At 55.6% G+C, this 19,777-nt stretch overlaps 1 protein-coding gene across 3 annotated transcripts in view; it reads right to left on the bottom strand.

The window, feature by feature from the left end:
* SCUBE1 (signal peptide, CUB domain and EGF like domain containing 1) overlaps positions 1–18,975 on the bottom strand; it is a 174,939-nt gene extending 155,964 nt beyond the window's left edge. For all 3 annotated transcript variants that reach the window (XR_007517430.1, XM_049884602.1, XM_049884601.1), the window contains exons 1-2: positions 18,876–18,975; positions 14,786–14,917 (exon numbers count right to left, since the gene is read on the bottom strand). Coding sequence is in view for 2 of the 3 variants with exons in the window: in XM_049884602.1 (XP_049740559.1) it covers positions 14,786–14,917; positions 18,876–18,963 (220 nt within the window). In the remaining variant the exon portion in view is untranslated. The remainder of the gene's footprint in view (positions 1–14,785; positions 14,918–18,875) is intronic.
* Between the last annotated feature and the right edge of the window lie 802 nt (positions 18,976–19,777).

Below are 19,777 nucleotides of genomic sequence, written 5' to 3' on the forward strand. Positions count from 1 at the left end.
GCGCAGCACGTACACAATCCCATAAAAGTGTTTACGTGCCAACGATCCTGGTTTGGAATCCGAATGGGATGAGTGTTTTTTTTTTTTTAATTTAATTCAAAATTGATTCTCGCCGTCCCATAAAACATATATTTAGTCTGTGGTGCCTAGGTTCTAGAAAATTCTATTGCAATGAGTCAGAGTTCCTTCTCATTTTATTTGAACACTATTTTAGGGCATTTTCCTAAAAATCAGGACCAACTGGGAATGTTCTCAAAGCGAGGGTTTTTAAAGCACCCCCCACTCTCCACTCCTGGAGATCATTACTGAAATGTCTTCTCGTTTCCCCTTGAAAGTGGCATTTTGTGCGACGCTCTTTGTGGCTGCGGAGACTAAACGCTGCAACAAAGCCCCCTTTCCTGGCTGGGCTGGCGGCACCGTCTTTGCCTTTGTCTGGGCGCTTCAGGAAAAAGCAGGCCCTTCTTAGATCAGGCAACCCTTCTTGGGGAGACGTATGGCTTAGGAAGTCGAGTCCTCATTGATGAATAAATCTTAATCCGGTTTGTCGGCTAATTACGCTCGCAGGAAGGTAGTTTCTTGGGGGCCGCCTTGCAGGAAGGATTAAACCCGCTGTCTCTGGTGGCGCAGGGTTAAGCTCTGGGTTCGTAATGACTAAGTAATGAAACCCACTCTCTGTGGGGCCCTGGCATCCATCAATCAGGTGTCGCTTCTGCTGAGACAATGTCAGAAGTGGGCCCGGCAGTTAATTATGGGAAAGGTCAAAGGTCACGCAAAACCAACTCATGTCTATATACTTTTTCATTCCTAACCGCACACTGTGGCTCAGCTGGAGGGTGGGAAGGCGCACCCCATGAGCCAAGAGAAGCCGGATGGGGTTCAAGCTGCTTGGTAACCTCTCTGTGGGCCCCACATGGCTTCAGGCCTCCACACTTCTGCTGCTGCTGGTCCCTCTGCCAGGAGCGCCTTCCCCTCCACAAACACCCACTCATGCTCCCAGACGTGGTGCCAGCATCAAACCCTCCGTGAAGCCTTTGCTGATCTCCTGGCAGACACGACCCTTCCACCCTCTGGGTCCGACAGCCCTCTGAACCCAAACCAGAAACCAAACCCACTGCTGTCGAGTCAATTCCAACTCAAGGCATCCCCATGTGTGTTGGAGTACAACTGCTTTATAGGGTTTTCTTGGCTGTAATCTTTACAGAAGCAGATCACCAGGCCTTTCTCTCGCAGTGCTGCTGGGTGGATTTGAACTGCCAACCTTTAGGTTGCAATCAAGTGCAAACTGCTTTCACCACCCAGGGACCTGCTCCCTGAACACAGGCTATCATTACCCTCATTTGCTTCTGTGTATGTCCTTCAAGGCTGTGAGTTCCTTGGGGGCAAGGACCGCGGCCTGTTCAGCCGGAGCCTCAGAACCCAGCAGAGTGTGTACAACACAAATCTGCTGAACGTTGAGTGCGTGAATGGTCCTTGTGCTCACAGACTCTGGGCGCGGACCCCCAACAGTATGCCAGGCTACGTGTGGTCCTTCCCACACGACGACCCTGAGAGGTGGGTCCCAGCATCTCCATTTCACAGGGAAGGAAACCGAGGCTCAGAGAGGTTCTCTGACCTGATCAGGGTCGCACAGTAGGTACAGGGGAGCCAGGAATTGATTCCACTTCTATGAAGTGTCCCAAATAGGCAAATCTACTGGGACAGTGTTATGGATTGAATTGTGTCCCACCAAAATATGTGTTGTAAATCTTAACTCCTATCCCTGTGGCTATAATCCCATCTGGGACTGGGTTTTCTTTGTTATGTTAATGAGGTAGTATTACTACAGGGTGTGTTTTGAGTCAATCTCTTCTGAGATATAAAAGAGCAGATTAAGCAAGCAAGCAGAGATGGGGGAAGACAGATGCCAAGCCACATGAAGACCACCAAGAAGCCAAGAAACAGAAGCTGAAAAGAGATAAGAACCTTCCCCCAGAGCCAACAGATGGAGAGGGAGAGCTTTCCCTCAGAGCCGGCTCCCTGAATTCCAACTTCTGGCCTCCTGAACTGTGAGAAAATATATTTGTTTGTTAAAGCCACCCACTTGTGGTATTTCTGTTATAGCAGCACTAGATAACTAGGACTGACAGAAAAGTAGATTAGTGGTTTTCTGGGGGTGGAGGGTTGGGGAGATGGCTAAGGAGTGCGGGTTTCTTTTGGGGTAATAAAAGGTTCCAAGCTTGCTCGTGGTAGTGGACGCACAGCTCTGTGAATGTACCAAATACCACTGAATTTACACTTGAAGGGGGTGAGTTGTACGGCATACTGATTACATCTCAGTAAAGGTGCCTCTCAAGTTGATGCTGCAGGCGCCTTGGATGGGTTCCCAAGGCCCTGCTATAAGGATGTTTGCTGGGAGCTGACCTCAAAGGCCACCTACACAGCTTGGGGTAATGGCGGGGGTTGTTGTCCCCAAGAACCAGGGGGATCTCCCTACCAAACCAAAATGAGAAGGACCAGTTAATTCTTTCCTCTTTCCCTCAGCAACACCCCGAACCTTCCCCGGGGGGCTGCTCCTGGGCTACAATGTCAGGTCTAATTAATACTGAAGCAGTGTGGCCAAAGGAAGACTGACCTGTTCGTTCAAGAGGGAAGTAAGGAGGGACCCTCTGTTGGCCCTGAGGGAGGCACTACCACCCCTTCCACCAATTACTGGCCTGCTCCTTCTCCTGTCCCCTTAGCAACGAACCCCCTCCCTGCCTTTTCTGTCGAGTGGATTCCGACTCCTAGCGACCCCACAGGACAGAGTAGAACTGCCGCAGGCCCGCACAACTCAGGCCTGAGGGGCTGCCCCACTGGTTCAACTACTTCTGAACTCACAAGAAGACCACCAGGAACAGGAAGTTGCCACAAAACCCTAGCCGCCACTTAGAATTGGGAAGCTGGGTCCTGGAGCTCCTCCTACCCACCCCCCTGGATTTTGCAAAGGGGAAACTGAGGCCCAGAGGTGGACTGAGGACCGCACCTCGTCAGCAAGTGAGTGGCCGGTCGCAACTTGAACCCCAGGCCCCACTTGGGCTTCTTCCACTGAGATGGGCCACGGGCAGGGCCTGAGCTAACCTGGTGTAGTTTGACTCCCTTCTCCTTCTCTCCAAATCCCTGGTGGCTAACAGGGTTCTTCCCAGCCCACCTGCTGCCCCGAGACTAAGCCAGCACCCCTAGACTCCTGCACCATGGCCAGGAGACCCCTGAAGAGGGAGCTGCCCACGTAGGAGTTCAAGGGGGACTTGAATCTCCTGGCTCCATCCCTCAACTCTACAGTCAGTACACCAGGGCCCAAGAGGCCAGCAGACCTGCCCCAGGTCACATGGGGCTGGAACCCAGGTCTCAGGGACTTTGCCACTCCCACACCTGGTAGCTCAGTCTCTCAGAAGGGCGGGCAGGCGTGGTCAACCCGAGGGACCCCGGAGCCTTCTCGGTGCCCTGCAGCCGCAGAGGGCTCTCCAATGGGGGGCGGGGGGGCCGGGGAGCTGAGCCCAGCGTACCAGCACAGGGAAGCCCTCTCTACTGCCTGGTGCAGCAAAAGTAAGGCAGAAATAGTTACTAGCGGCTGTCTCTGTGGCAGGGGCCCGAGACTGCTGCTTTTCACTGTAAGCCGAATATTTCACGTACTCCTTCATTAAACATGCATATGTATTTCCTTGATAAGGGTCTTTGAAAATTATTAAAATAAAATCAAAGCCACACCTGAATCCCTAGCCCACATCCCCGCAGCCCTTGCTAGGATCTCCGAAGACGGAGCTCACCACCCCAAAGCAGGAGCTGCTCCATCTGGGGGCACCTCTGACTGGCAGAAGGTTCTTCTCAGGTCAGAGACGATCCACCTCCCTGATGCATCCCCCTACCTTCCAGGTTCCTCCCCCAGGGTCTCACAGAGCCCTGTGTGGCACACACCAGCAAGCAGGGGACACAGCACACAACAGGGACTCAGATCACACAGACCCCAGCTCTGCCACTTCCTCACTGTGGGACCTCAAGGAGGGACTCCACTTCTCTGGGCCTCAGTTTCCTCACCTGTAAAATGGGAATTTAAAATAGTTCACCTACTTTAGAGGGTTGTTCCAGGGACTCCATGAGTTAACATAGTCCCATTTCCTAACACGATACTCCTGGAGACATCTGTTTGGCCTGACTGTCCCCTCCCTAATTCTAGATTTAATACCTCTGTGAATATAACCTATCATTACATTTATTTTTCTACTGACTCCTTGAAGTCTTTGTTCATGCTGGTCTCTCTGCCCAGAACACTCCTCCCTTCCTTTTTGCCTGCTTGACTCCTACTTGGCTTAGATTCCATTGCCTCCTCCAAATCTTCCCTGCCCGCCTCTCCTGGTGCTGGCGTCTCCTTTGTGCTTCCATTGGCCTGGATTCTCTTCATTTTAACAACAGTCACACCCCGCTGACATGGGTGACTTGAGGACAGGAACTATCCTTGTTCCCTCGATGCCTGTCACAGGGCATGCAGCTGCAAAGGTGGTCCGGCAACATTTGTTGAATGACTGAATGACTTGGAGGCCCGCCCATTGTCACCCTCAAGCCTCGCCTTCTAGATTGGGCTGCCTCCCTGTGGACCCTACCAGAATCAGGCCCCATCTCTCAGGCCTGCCCCGCAACTAGGCTCCCGGCTTGGGGTCTCCCCTCTTCTCTTCCTCCACTTACCCAAAGTGAACTACTCAGCCTTGCCCCCACAGCCATATCTCAAGGCTGACTTCACTAAGGCCACCCAGACAGAAGGCCTGGGGGGTCCTGGAGAGCGGGGTGCATCATGGAGAGCCTGAGAGGGAGTGGGGAGCAATGGCACCGGCAGCTGTTAGGACTCCGGTCAGAAGTCCAAGCTCCCAGGGCCACAGCCTGGCCCATCTGGAAGACTCCCTCAGAGCCCCCTCCGAGACCGCCTGACCTCGCCTGCACACCAGCCCCTGGCCCTCTTTGTCGCAAGGCATTGGGGAAGGCTGTCATCCATTTTCAGTAGCATTCAAAGGCCAATGTGCCCACAGTTTATTTTCTTAGAAATAATGGTTTTTTTCTGGTTAGCATTCCTCCGATGGAAAAACAAATACAGCCACTGTAATAAGAAGAGGGCCAGAAGGAGGCAAGAGGGCCCGGAGGAAGGGGCAGTGAAAGGCCTGCTGCCTGGGAGTCTGGAGACACGGAAGGTGGGGGCAGAGAACCTCTAACTCTAGGAGAAATGGGGGTGTAAAAGACCCAACCTGCAGGAAGTGGCAGTGTCTTCAACACGCTCTCACATATCCCAAGGCCCCTTTCTATCCTCAAACCTGCACTCAGTGCCTGTTCTGCAAGGCGGGTGTCAGTGAACCCATCTGATAGATGGATGAGGAGTCCAGGGCTCAGGAAGGATGGGCCACTTGCTGGGCTTACTGGGTTGGCCAGGACCAAACACAGACCTCTGAATCCTTGCTGCACATACTTTCATCAGCTGTCAGAGCTGGAAGGGACCTCTAAACCCTTTTCTGTGATGCTTTCCCAACCTGGCTCAGATGACACCTCCTCCAGGAAGACCTCCCTAGTTTCTCCCCCTCTCCTCCAGGCAGAAACATATTCCCTCTTCCCCCCTCCCACTGAGTCTGCATTTCCATCGCAGTACTTTCCACTCCTTATTAAGATCATGTCTTTCACCGTCTTCTCTCCCACTAACCTGTGCAGTTTTTAAGGGCAGGAAACAGGCCTGGGCCCCGCACCAAGCTTGCCACACAGCAGGTGCTCAGCAAACATTCTAGATACCGAATTGAATCAAGTCCCACACACACATTCTACAAACGGGCAAACTGAGCTCAGAGAGGTGAGCTTGCCTCCAGTGCTTCATTCCCACCAGCATAAGCTTTTAATTTTTCCTTCTAAAACACATACATGGGCTCCAAGGGTTTTCCAAAAGGCCTCAACTCTAGGGCAGAGCTGGGACCAGCTGAAAGCAACACCGCCTAATTGCTAGCTGACAGCAACTTGGAATTTTAAGTCACAACCAATTTCTTCCTGCACGCTGGTCTGCTGGACTAGAGTGCTTTCATCTTTGGCGGGGCACACGTTAGCACGCGTAATTGCACGTTTTAAGACTGGGGGAGAAGCATTTCCCCTTCCTTCCCCCTGCCGGCCTCCCACTTGCCTTTCCTGACCTCTCCCCACCCCCCAGACTAGATTTTATCTAGAGTTTCCATAAAGTGTGCAATAATGATGATGAAAAGGATTTTATAAGCTCACGGACATTATTCGCCAAGAAGGCCAATTGGTTTTAAGATTTTTTTTTTCGGATGTTCGACTAACTGGATCACTGGTTTGTTATTAGCAGTTTTGTTAAAATGCTTAATAACATGGCCGTAATCTACCCTAACTTCAGTGACTGACAAGTAGACCCCGAGGGATGTAAAATTCAGGAACTAACTATTTACATTCATCACATACATGCTAATTTTGTGATCTCAGATGTCCAGAAGCTTGTCATTTTTTTCCTTCTCACAAAAAAGGGAAAATAGTAATATATTTGATATGCTGTGGCCAAAACAAAAAGTTATTTCCCCCAAGACTTTTAATTATAGCATTTGGGAAAAGGCCCGAGTTGGAGCTTGCAAGTGGGATAAACCACTTGAATAAATGGTCTAAAAAATTAAGCACATGTAGAAGGAGTGATGTGTGCAGCTGGTTCAGACTAAACAGTGATTATCAGGAGGGTCTTAGTTATTTAAACAAGCCATTTGAGGGTGGTTTGCCCTTCGTTTGGGGCCTGGTCCTGATTATAAGTGAGAGCTTTTAATTAAGATTAGTAAGACCCAATTCAAGCTATAATTTGGTCCTTTTCCTTAGTAAATGTCTACGAAAACAACGCAATTAAGGTTAAATGAGTTGAAGCATTTAAAGGGGGATGAAGTGGCCCCTCCTCACCCCCAGCCTGCCCCCTCAGCAGAACGAACACAGGCAGACCCAGCTAATTCAGACCAGGAGGCCAGGGCAGGGCTGGGTTGCCCTGGCAGCTTCCTCAAGGGCCATGCACAAGAGGCCTGGTGAGCTGGGAAGCTAAATGAAGATGGCAAAGGAAACGGAGTGTGCAAAGGCCCTGTGGTAGGAAGGGGCTGGCAAGTTTGAGGAACTAACAAAGACAGGGATTCTGGGACGAGTGTAGGGAGAGAAGACAGCACATATAACAGAGAATGGCAGTAGCTAGTGGCGCAGAGTGCTTGAGCTGAGTGCTGGGCTAAGCCTGGAGGGGCATCAGCCCTGGTTATATGGATGCATGACACGCTTCCAGCCCCTTCCCTTCCTAGGGCCTGGCTCAAACAAGCTGGTGGGAACAATTGCAGGGTGGGAGGCGTAAAGAGGAAAGGGTCCCTGCAGGGCCCTCTAACTCCATAGCTAAGGAGGCTCTCTCACTGCTTTTGGACACACTGAGGGGGGTCTGGCTCACTGCTGAGACTCCAGGGCTGATCTGGGTTAAAATCCACGCCCTACTACTTCTCAGGTGGCGACCTGGATAAAGGCTGGCCTCCCTGGGCCCAATTTCCCCAGCTAACTCTGCCACCAGCCCACACTAGATATCTTCAGACTAGCTCCTGCCTTTCTCAGAGTCTCAGCTTCCTCATCTTCAGAGCTGGTGAGGCTCTGGGAGGCCTTTCCTGACACCCTGGGATTAATAACAACCATTTACCATCCTCTGACACCAGCTCAGGGCCCAGCCCTGGGTGAGGTCACACAGGTCATCACAACCCAGTGTGACAGAAGCTCTGAGGGAGAAATGCCCAGGAGACCATGGAAGCTCACAGGTGATAGCTCACCTGCCTGGGGCATCAGGGAAGTCTTCCTGGAGGAGATGACCACTGGAGAATTGGCTGCTGGAGTCCATCCATCCACGCTTTCACCCAACTAATGTCTTCTAAGCCCCTGGCAGGCCTGACACTGGGTCCCAGGGTTGGGGAGCAGAACAGGTCACAGACCCTGACCTTGAGGAGCCTGCATTCCAGGAAGAGGCCCAGGAAAATATCAACACAACACGCTGTTGGCTAAAACAGAGGTGTGCATGGGTTTGGGGAGGGCAACGAAGAGGGGTGGGCATCTGTAACACACAGGGGCTGCCCCAGACATCCTCTGAAGTTCCTTCCACCTCTAGCAACCCTGAGTTGCCCTCATGTTGCTGCAGAGTCCGCCAAGATGTGAATCATCAAGAAAACACTGATTTCCCCTAGCCATGCTCAGAGCCTTTCCCAGCTGTCTAAGTTGGGAGAACACAAGCCCCCTCCAGCCTCCAGCTAACCCCACAGGGCCCTAGGCCTCTTCCCGCACACAGCTGCAACATCGTAGCACAAGGGGAGGTCAAGTCATTGTCATCTCCACCGTCCACAGGCGAGATGGCCCTGCTGGAATGGCAAGAGACCGTCCCCAGGATAGGCGGTGGGTAGCCTTAGGTGCTGGCCTTGCTAAAGTGTTTTTTTACAACCAGTAGGAGTCTCAAGGTTGACACGGTGAAGGACATTGAGAGGCCCAGTCAGCCCCACAGGGGCCTTCCCATCCCCTGGCCTGACCATCACCGTCAACCTGGCCCACTTCCTGTGAAGAGCTGGGGAGCCTGTGGGCACCACGCTCCCCAGGCATGCTCAGCTGAGAATCCATCCTCTGAGTATCACTGGGAGCCACAAAGTCTGTGAGATTTGTAGGACTGGGTATTTATTTCCCTCAAAATGCCAACCCTGGCTGTGGCGGAACCTAGGCCAACTCAGGAGCTCAGACTGGCAGTTTCACCTAAAGAGGAAATGACAGCATGGAGTGTGCGGTGACTGATTACTGAAGTCGGCTATGGAGGAAGGTGGCAGCATATTTGCCATCCTGGGAATAGGTTTAGTTGAACAAAGGAAAGCATTCTGTCAAGTGTCTTTTTTATTTGTACAGACTTGTAAATGGTCACCTGTGAATGTATGTCTCTATGGAGATACGGATACATGTATGTGGTTTATCTGAACAGCCAATGAACCAACACACCCCATTTCTCAGCCATTTAGACCCTGGGAATTGTTGGGAGAAGACAAAGCTTCATCCCCACATATTGAGCATCACCATCACCATCATCATCATCGTCATGGACATCACCATCATTTATCATCATCATCAACATCACCACCATCATCATCACTAACTTCATACCATCATCATCACCATCACCATCACCATCAATGTCATCAACGATACCATCATCAACATCATTATCATCACAGTAACAGCATCTCGTGTTTATAGAGTTGTGTCCGCGTACCAGGCAATGTTCAAAATGCTTCACATTTATTAACTCATTTAATTCTCACGATATCTCTATGAAGTCAATACTATTAGCATCTCTATAAACAGAGGTTAAGTAACTTCTTAAAGCTACACTGGCAGGATTTGACCCCAAGCGGTCTGGCTCCAAAGTCCATGCTCTAATCAGGATGCGAACCTGCATGTGAACTACTCATTCCGTCTCTCAGAGCAGAAACTTCGAGACAGATACAACTACCTACAGAAACACAGTGTGAACGAATGGCCCCACCAAATCTGGACTCTGGTCCCAACTCAGGCAAGACCCCTGCTCTCCTGTACCTCTCCTTTCCCATCTGTAAACCAAGGAAGTGAACAACTAGATGGGCTCCAAGGTCCCTCAGGCCACCACTGCGTGCAGCCTGCAGCCCCTTCGGCTTTCACAGAGTGCCCAGAATTTGTTGCACAGTCCTCCGGGGGAAGCCAGTGCGGGATCCGACGGCCCTTGGGTGAACGTTTCAGCGGCTGCATCAATTCTGACACTCAGTGGCTGTGGGTGGGTCCCTTGGGATGCGAAAACCTCAGCACAGGGGGACAGGGCCACTCAGGCCTCTAGACTCCATGCCAGTCCACTCACTTCAGGGAGCGAGTGACCCAATGGCATCTCCCTCTCAGTTCCTAACAGTTATTCTCTGTGCTACTAATGGTGGACCTCAGCAGGTACTGATTCACCACCTGCACCATCCTAGCCTGCTAATAAAGAATTTCCACTGGTAAGTACTTTCAGCTCATACAGCCCAGCCAGAACATAAGCTTCTCGAAGGCAGGGACCGGGTGGCACCATAGCGATCACCTCTTATAGCACTTAGCCATCGTCAAAGGTCTTCACAGTCATAATCTCATTTGAGCCTCAGCCCACTCTGAGAAGCAGTACGGATAGATGATGTTGATGGTCATGATGGTGATGGTGATGATGGCGATGGTGGTGGTGGCGATGGTGGTGGTGGCGATGGTGGTGGTGGCGATGGTGATGTTGTTGATGGTGATGATGGCGATGGTGATGATGGTGATGGTGGTGATGGCGATGCCAAAAGCAACACATGCTGTGTATTAAGTGCCCACCACGAGCCAGCCACTGAGGCTGGCAACCACTGCATCTCATTCAATCTCAGGACAGCCTGTGGTGGGGCACACTTCTGGTCCATATAACCAAAGGAGAAGCGGAGGTTCAGGGAGATCCAAACTCTCAGTCCAGTCAGGGCAAAGGTGGCTGCAGCCCAGGGCTCCATGTAGAGGTCAGGCCTGTCCTCATTCCTCTCTCATTGGATAGAGTCCAGATGACGCCATGGCAAGCATGGGGCCTCCATGGACCCAGCACGCCACCCCCCATCCCACCCTCACACTCCCTGCTGTGGGCACCCTACAAGGCACTCCTCTAACTTGAACTCCATTCTGGGCAAAAGACAGCCAATGCAGACTAAACATTTTCTGCACACCCACGCTGGCACCAGGCCCTGCCCCAGGAGTGGGAACAGAGCTACATACAGAAGTGGGTCTCTGCCATTGAGGAGCTCAACCCAAGGTCTCAACACTGAGCCCATGGCAGCCCTCAAGCTCCCACTAAATGACCTCCTAGTTCAGTGGGGAGCAAGACGGTTAATTCTAATCTTGGGTCAGGAGTGCTGTGATGGAGGGAAGCCCAAGGGCTTCTGGGAGCAGAGTATGTCCTTAACGGATTTGCATGTGTGTGCGCGCACATGTGATTGCATGTAAGTGGAGATATGAAGGACGGTTTCCTGGAGGAGGCAAGTCTAAAGCATGACTAGGAACTAGGCAGGTCACGAAGGGAGGGGAAGGAGCTCCAGGCAGGGGGAGGCCTGAGCCGGTGCTCTGGAATACAGAACAGCCTGGTGTGCAGATGTATAGCCAGGACCCAGATGCTGCTTAGGGTTTCAGGATGTAAAGGCTGGAGCGAGGCTGGAGAGCACGAGAGGCCTGGACCACCAGGGCCCTGGCAGCTCTGAAGCACATTTACACGCCTCATCCACTTTCACCCTCACACCCTGCAGGGCAATATGACTTCCCTGCTAACGGATGAGAGGAGGCCCGCCAAGCCAGGGGATGGCAGAGCTGGGCTTGGGACCAGGAGTCTGGCTCCCAATCCAGGGCAGAGGCAGAGAGGGGAGCTAAAATGGGACTCTGAAAGTAGGAGACAAAGGGTGGGTCCTCCTGGGTGAAGGACAGCAGGAGAGGACCCACGGAGCTGGGCCCTGGGGAGAAGCAGGCAGGCCAGTGGTAAAACAGGCAGAGACGCAGGTGAGGAAGGCCCAGCAGCAGGAGAAAACCAAAAAACCCAAACCCATTGCCATCGAATTGATTGTGACTCACAGAGACCCTATAGGACAGAGTAGAACTGCCCCATAGAGTTTCCAAGGAGTGGCTGGTGGGTTCAAACTGCCGACCTTTTGGCTCTCAACCACTGCGCCACCGGGGCTCCAGTGGCAGGAGAGAAGGGACCATATATACCAGAGTGCTAGGGCAGGGCTGAAACCTGGCACCACAGACCAGACAACAGGGAGCAAGCTGGTTTGCTGGACTGGAAAGGGAGCCAGCAATGGGCTGAGAGAGGCCAAGAGGATGGTCATCCAGGAGACCCTCTCCAGGGGGTTCCTACAGATACCCCCTGAGAACCATGGGCATGGTGAGCCCAGCCCAGCAGTGGGTGGTGTAGTCTTCAGCAGGGTGGGACAGGAGCAAGGCTGCAGACCACTGAGGAAGTCCACCTCCCTCCATCTTAAAGACATGAAGAGAAGGAACCCTGAGGTCCCAGAGGAGAGTGACCGCCTGTCCCAAGTCACAGGACACTTGGGACTCGAGGGCTGGAACTCAAACCCCTACCTCCTCCTCCCAAAGTTCCGAGCTCTGGCCCCAGGTGCTGGCCACTATCAGAAACTGATAGGCCACATGTACAGCTAGACCCCAACTCTCTAAGCCTCAGGACAGAAGTCAGTCTCTTGGCAGCAGCCACTCCCTGCAGTTCCCCGAGAACCTCATCTGTAACAGGAGCACCAACTAGGGTTGTGGGAAGTGGTCACTTCTGTTCTAGAAGCCATTCCTGCGGGTCTCCTGGGACATGTGTTAAAATACAGACCCCCACCGCCTCTCCCCAGACTTCCTAACCAAACCCAGACCAGAAGCCTGGAAGTATGCATTTGACACAGCCCCAGCGCTCCAAGGGCATGCTTGGAGAAACAGTCCCCACCAGGCTGCTGTCCTGCCCTGCTGTCCCTCCACCCTGCTGTCCCTCCGCCCTGCTGTCCCTCCGTCCTGCTGTCCCTCTACCCTTCTGTTCCTCTACCCTCTGATGTCCTTCTACCCTGCTGTCCCTCTATCCTCCTATCCCTCTACCCTGCTGTCCCTCTACCCTGCTGTCCCTCTACCCTGCTGTCTTTCTACCCTGCTGTGCCTCTACCCTGCTGTCCCTCTACCCTGCTGTCCCTCTACCCTGCTGTCTTTCTACCCTGCTGTCCCTCTACCCTGCTGTCCCTCTACCCTGCTGTCCCCCTACCCTGCTGTCTCACTACCCTGCTGTCCCTTGACCCTGCTTACCTTCTACCCCATCATCCCTCTACCCTGCCGTCCCTCAACCCTGCCGTCCCTCTACCCTCTGCTGTCCCTCTACCCTGCTGTCCTACTACCCTGCCGTCCCTATTGTCCCTCTCCCCTGCTGGCTTCTTGGGCCTCTCAGGCCGTCAGGGGAAAGCCTCCCACTGCTCCTGTTTCTGAAGGGTCCCAGTAGGACAGGTGGCCCCTGGTGACCCCGTCCTGGCTTGCCCCCACTGCCCTCCCCTCCCAGGGTACCAGGCCTGTCAGACAAGGCAGAACGTCCAAAAATGGTCACTCACATCCTCACATGTGCCACTTGGAACCACTGAGCCAACCTCCAGACCCTGCCAGCGGCCCGGCCCAGCCTGGCCCACCAGGCTTCTTGCTCATGACCTGCAGCCTGGCCCCCTTCCGGAGGGCTGTGGGCAGGCGCCAGCTCCCCCTCTGGCCTCTGGACCCCACACAAGGCCAGGGATGTGGCCAAGCCTGGCATGAGCCAGGGTGATGCTGTCTGCCCAGCGCTCAGCTCAGTAATGAGATGAACAAACAAACACCAGCACCCCAAGGAGGGCCAGCTGCATCTCCCACACAACTTTGGCTCCTTTAAAGCCATATACAAGGAGCACTGGTGGTGCAACAGTTCAGCGCTCTGCTGCCAACCAAAAGGTCGGTAATTCAAACCTGGTGATCTGCTCCTGTAAAGATTACAGCTTTGACAACCCTGTGGGGCGGTAGTACTCTGTCACATGGGGTCACTATGAGTCAAAATCAACTCGATGGCACCCAACAACAATAACAAACCCTTATAAAGAGACAACAGATATCCATTGTGCTTCCATGAGCCGTTTTCCTTGCACAGGTCTCACACTGAAAAACTCAGGGTGTGGGAGGGCAAGAAGCCAGGGAGCCGTGGTATGGGAATCAGGAGGCCTGGGTTTCTGTCCTTGCCCTGCCACTGTCAAACTCAGGGACTTTAGAGAGGACACTGCTCCTCCCCAAGCCTCAGTTTTCCTCTTCTGTAAAATGGAAACCTACAGGGAAGATCTAGACCAGTGGTACTCATCCAGGGGTGCACATCAGTCACTGAGAGAGCTGTTTCCAGCCCCGATGGAGCTGAACCAAACACACAGACCCTTGCAGAGGAATGTGCCCAGAGGCGCTGTCTGCCTTAGGAGTTCCGGCTGCACCCACAGCCAGCCAGGCTGCTCCTCTCTCCGACTTTCAGCAGCCAGGGAGGCAGGTTCTCATAGAGAGTCAGACCAGCGTCCCAGAAGGAGGGCAAGAAGGCTGGATGGACAGACGGAAGGTGCAAATCCATGTATCTCTGCCCATGCTCTGGCGCTCGAGACATGAGGGCTGGGCCAGCCTCACAAACACGGTGGCCGGCCACTGATCAGGTCCTCTGGGGGACAACAAGCTGCACAGGGTAGTTTCGGCTTTAAGTTAAGGACCTCAGGGGGCTCATGCCAGATCTTTCTCACCCTATCTGTCCAGGTGGGGACAGATACACAAATATATCGTTCAATGCTTCATCCCAAATGCTTTAAGAAATCCCAAACCTCTCAAACTCAGGTGAGCAGGGCACCCCACGACTCCACCTCCCACCTGGCCAGGAAGTGTTTCCAGGAAGCCCGCGGCCACCTCCCAGGGCCCAGAGAGGCTGTGCTGCCTGCCCTCATGGCAGGGCTGGAGGCGCAGCATCTGCTGGTGCTAACTGGGGCACGACTGTGTGTTGCCAGCTGGGGCCACCGCAGGCCAGCCCGGAGTCTGGGGAGCAGGGTGGGCTGCACTGGGCTCACCCTCACAATGCCTCCCTTCCCCCTTGTCTGCTGGCGCTAACTGGGGCATGACTGGGTGCCTGCACACCGCAGGGCCAGCCCTGTGTCTGGGGAGCATGGCAGGCTGGGCTCACCTTCACACTGCCTCCCTTCTCCCTTGTAGCCCGGCTTGCACAGGCACTTGTAGGACTTCAGCGTATTCTGGCAGATGGCGTCGATGTGGCAGTCATCTGTGCCCTCTGAGCACTCGTCCACGTCCACTGCTCCTGTAGAGGGGAAGAAACAGGTGAGGTGTGGCCGGGGAAGTAGGAGGCAGGTAGAGCGGGGACCTCCTCCCGCCCCATCCTTCCACACCTCACGAGGTAATTAATGACAGCAGTCCCATGGAGCAGCCGCTCTGTGCCAGGCAGGCTGCTACCAATATCCTTGCCCTCAATTATTTTCACACAGATCCCATTAAGTAGGACTAATATTCCCACTAAAAAAGATGAGAAAACAGAGGCTTAAGATCATAGAGAAGGGGCCTTGACGGCACAAGGGTTAAGTGCTTGGCTGGAAACCAAAAGGCAGGCGATTTGAACCCACCCAGCAGCTTTGCAGATAAACAAAAACCACCAAACCCGTTGCTGTTGAGTGGATTCTGGCTCACAGTGACCCTATAGGACACAGGAGAACTGCCCCATAAGGTTTCCAAGGAGCAGCTGGTGGATTCAAACTGCTGACCTTTTGGTTAGCAGCTGAGCTCTTAACCCCTGCATCACCAGGAAAGGATAAAAAAATCTGGCAATATGTTTCTGTAAGGATTACAGCCAAGAAAATCCTATGGGGCAGCTCTCAGTCACATGGATCGCTATGAGTGGGAAACAACTCGACAGCCCTCAACGACAACAAGGGTCACAGCGAGGAAAAGCTGGTGATCTCGCTCTGTCTGTCTTGCTTCCTGACAAGCATCACTCCAACCCTCCTCCACTATCCTTATTCTAGAATTTGGAACCAGAAGAGTCTTTGGAGGAATTTACATCCAGCCCCTTTGGGTTACAAATGGGGAAACTGAGGCTAGGAAGGAGCAGTGAGGAGACACTAAGCCAAGAAGCCCCTGCAGGTGACCTAACACGGGATCCCCATGCCTTAGGCTGTGGAGGTGCAGGGTTTTTAATCTGGCTTCCACACGCCCAGAGTGGGCTGTCCCAGAGGCAGAACCACACCCTTAGCTGGTCTGACCCGGGCCCTGGGCGGGTCTGACGTCCCCCGCGCTCCTCCCCTGCCTCAGAAACTTATGTGCGAACCTGGTCTTCAGATCCCAGCTTCCAAGCTCAGTCTAGGTTTGGGGGCTCTGGCACTCCTCACCTCCCACCCCCCAACACACAGACATATACACCTTCAGTCTGGGACCACTGCTGGGACCAGAGAATGCAAATGGTCTCTGTGCGTCTGTGGATACAGTCCAACACACACACGCACACGCACGCACGCATGCACGCACACACACACGCGCGCGCGCACACACGGAGCCCAGACGGGCAGAGGAGTCTCAGGGACCCAGGACAGCACAGCCAGAACTTCAGGGGGAATCCAGGTTAATTCCTTGGATGACAAGGGAGGAAACTGAGGCCGAGAGAGGTCTTGTTGTGGGTAATAGCTCCTTAGGAGCAGAGTCGGGGTTCTGATACAGGGCTTTGGTATGGTACTTCCAGCTAGCTATTAAAAAAAAAAAAAAAAACAAGGATGGACAGCAGACAGAACGACCCAGGAGTACAGCACTGGGGACACTCAGCAGTCACCCAGGGCAGCCCCTCCAGCAGAAACCCAAAATGTCACCATCTCTTCAAACCTCTGGCCTTGCGCTAGAGTGCCTGATCCCCGAGAATGTCCATTCTGGATTACTTCCCTGGTGTCGTGAGTTCTAAATCCAGGTGGAAGACCTTTCTAAGAACCCCCCCAGGACCCCTCCTCCCCTCCTCCACCCCCGAAGGCTCCAGCCTGCCCCTGAAGGAAGAGAAGCACCAAAAGGAAACACGCCAGAAACAACCTCCGGGGGTGCACATACACACGCACCTACACCCACATGCACACATACCCACGTGCACACATACGTGTGCGCGCACACACAGCAGGCTGAATCACTTTCCAGGGTAGTTGTGTCTGCTCATATCAGCAGCCCACCCCCTTCAGCTGTGGGTGCCAGTGATGCGGGGGGGGGCGGTGGGGGAGAAGGGCAGCCCCCAGCAGCAGTAACATGGGTGAAGACCTCTGGGAAAACGGCAGCAGAGGCCCCCAGCAGGGTGGCACTGTCTCAAGGGCAGTGGCCAGAGAGGGCCAGACAGTGTGCTTGTGCAGGGGCGACTGGGATCACTTCTGAGACAGGGGCCAGCAGGGACAGCAGGCCACAGACATGGCCCTTCCCACTTCCCAAGGGTCAGCGCATGGGAATGAGAGGAGAGAACCTTCTGGAGCCTTTGATCCTCCCTCCCCCCCTCCCCCCCAGTCTCCCACCAGGTAGACGTCCTCAGGGGGACAGAAATGGAGGATGGAAGCTGACCAAGCAGCAGGTGGGGACACCTTCCAACACACCGCATCAACATGTCTTTGGGTGCTCTTACAAAGCTTAGGGGCTGGGGAGAGGGCAGGGCAGGAGAGAGAGGTGCCCCAGGCCATGCGCCCCCCATGGTCCACTGGCTTGGGCTGGGACTCCCTCCCCCACCAGCTGCTCTGACTGGTTTGCTGGGGCTCATGCTGCCGTGGGTTCAGTCTCAGGGCTTCCAAGGTCGAGAGCTCAGGTCACACATGAACTGGGGGTGGAGGACCCAGAGCGACATGAGAAAGGACAGAGATGTAGAGAGAGAGACAAGCACGAGCAGCCGTACAGGGTTGCAGGATCCCAAAGCCCAGGAGAGATACCTCCCAACATGGGGGCCGGAGATACAGCTCGGCTCCAACTGTGGGAGTTGTTTAAATGGCCTGGCACCCCACTCGGGGCACAACTCTGAGGACACAGACCCTTGACTGCACACAGATCCCTGGGAGCCCAGCGCAGCAGCCAGGCGGTGACGGGAGAATAGCAAGAACAGAGTCAGGGTAGGCAGGGACCCTAATTTCACAGTACTCCAAAGTCGAGAATGGGAGGAAAGTCCTCCACAGATGTGGGAGGAGAGAATGTGACTTCAGCTTTGTCGGAGAGCCCCATCTAGAGCACCAAAGAGCTTGGAGGGACAGGCTGGGAGGGCAGCGGGTGTTGGCGGAACCTACTGGGGCACCCCCACCCCCCGCTGCCCCCTGCCTGCCCTGGTGGATGCCTGTGCCCTCCCGGACCCCCTCTTGGATCAGATGTCTGACTGTCTCCACTTCCTCTGTGCCCCCACCCAGCTCCTTCACCCTGTGTCTGTCCGGCTGTCCTCTCTTCTGCCTTCCTCCTCTCCTGTCTGGCCATCTATCTGCCCATCAGGTTCCCTCTGTGCCAAGATTTCCAGGCATCTCCATCCCTATCTGTCTCCCTCCCTCCTTCTTCCTCCTCCCCAGTCCTCCTGTCTCCTCTGGCTGTCTGTCTGTCTTCACTTCTCCTCCTCTCCTTTCCAAGGGTTAGCAGTCCCTCTCCGCTCGGTCTTATGATCTTTCCCTCCTTGCTGTCCCTTTGCCTCCTTCTGCCTCCCTGGGTTTCCTCCTCTCCCCGTCTCGCCTTTCTGGTCCCTTCTGTCCCCTTTCGTGTCTGTGTTTGGGTTTCTTCCCCTGTCCTTTTGTCTGTTTCCCCTGTGCCGCCTCTCTGTCCGTCTGTCCCCCCATCTACCACCTCCCCTCCCTTTTCGCTGTCGGTGCTTCCTTCCTCACCCCTCTGCCCCCCGGCTCCCCTCTCCCCTGAGGGTGCGCCCCTCTTGCCCCGGGGTCCCCCGCCCTCGGTCCGCACGCCGGGCCCCCTCGGCCAGCCGTCGCGCTGGCTTGCTTTCTTCCTTCCGCCGCCCGCTCGCCCTTCCCCAGGGCCCCGTCCACCCCGTGCTGCGGCCCCCGGGCACCCGGAGCTCCGGGCCGCCAGGCTGCGGCGAGGGGGCGCGGGCTGCCCCAGAAGTTACTTTGCACAGAGCAGCGCGGGGGAGCGAGGCGTGGGGCGCGGGGGCCCGGGGCGCCCTCCCGACGGCCCTGGCTGTGGGCCGGGGGCCGAGGGCGTGCCCCGCCCGAGCTCCGCCGCCGCCGCGCCCGCGCCCGCGCCCCACGCCCGCCGGTCGGGGCGCTTACCTGGGAGCCCGCTCCCTGCCGCCAGCCGCCCGGGCGCGCCGAGCGCCAGCAGCAGGCACAAGTGCCAGCGCACAGCCGCCGCGCCCATCTCGCTGCCGGCCGGCCGGGCGGGCGGGCGGGCGTGCGGCGGGCAGGCGGGCGGCGGGGACCCGAGCGGCGGCCGCTGGGCTGGGCGCGCGCTCCTCGCTGCAGGCGGCGCGGCCGGCGCTGGAGCCCGAGCCCGCGGGCGCGGCTGACGAGCTGACAGCGCGCGCCCATTGGCCGGGGGCCGCCGGGGGGCGGGGCCGGCACGGGGTCCCCCAATGGGCGCCGGCCGCGGGGGGGGGAGGCAGCGGGGGCGCCCCCCGCGGGCGGTGGCAGGTGGGGGGCGGGGGCGTCGGCCAGGCCGGGCTGGCTCGGAGCTGTCCCCCCCACGGGCCTCCGCCTCTCCCCACCCTTCCGTGGAGGGTGGGCGCCCCTGGGGTCCCCCCAGCACACAGACACTCAGGGCGAGGAGGGGGCTGTGCACCCGCGCCCGGGGGTCCGAGGGGCCCCGCGGGGTCCATGTGTCGGCCACGATCCAAACGCACAGAGCAGAGTCGGCATCCGGCCTTCAGTGCGTGCTTACTCAGCACCTACTGTGTGCCGCGAGCTGGCCACGCAGCAGTGAACAGCCGGACCCGAAAAACTGGGAAGATCGCCTTAAAATTCACGTGCAAGCAAAGGAACACTTTTAAACACCCTGCAAAGGACAATGGTCCGCAAGTGTGGCTGTCAAGGACAGCCCGGGCCGTGTCTGCAGTGGGGCGACAAGGATCACTGCGGTGGCTCGGCAGACGCGGCCGACCCGCGGGGTGACCCCTGGACCCACGAAGTTTGTCTCCCGGGTGAATGGGAGCCCCGGGCCTCCCCGGTGACAGAGC

Source organism: Elephas maximus, chromosome 4 (assembly GCF_024166365.1).
Source record: "Elephas maximus indicus isolate mEleMax1 chromosome 4, mEleMax1 primary haplotype, whole genome shotgun sequence".
Taxonomy (NCBI): domain Eukaryota; kingdom Metazoa; phylum Chordata; class Mammalia; order Proboscidea; family Elephantidae; genus Elephas; species Elephas maximus.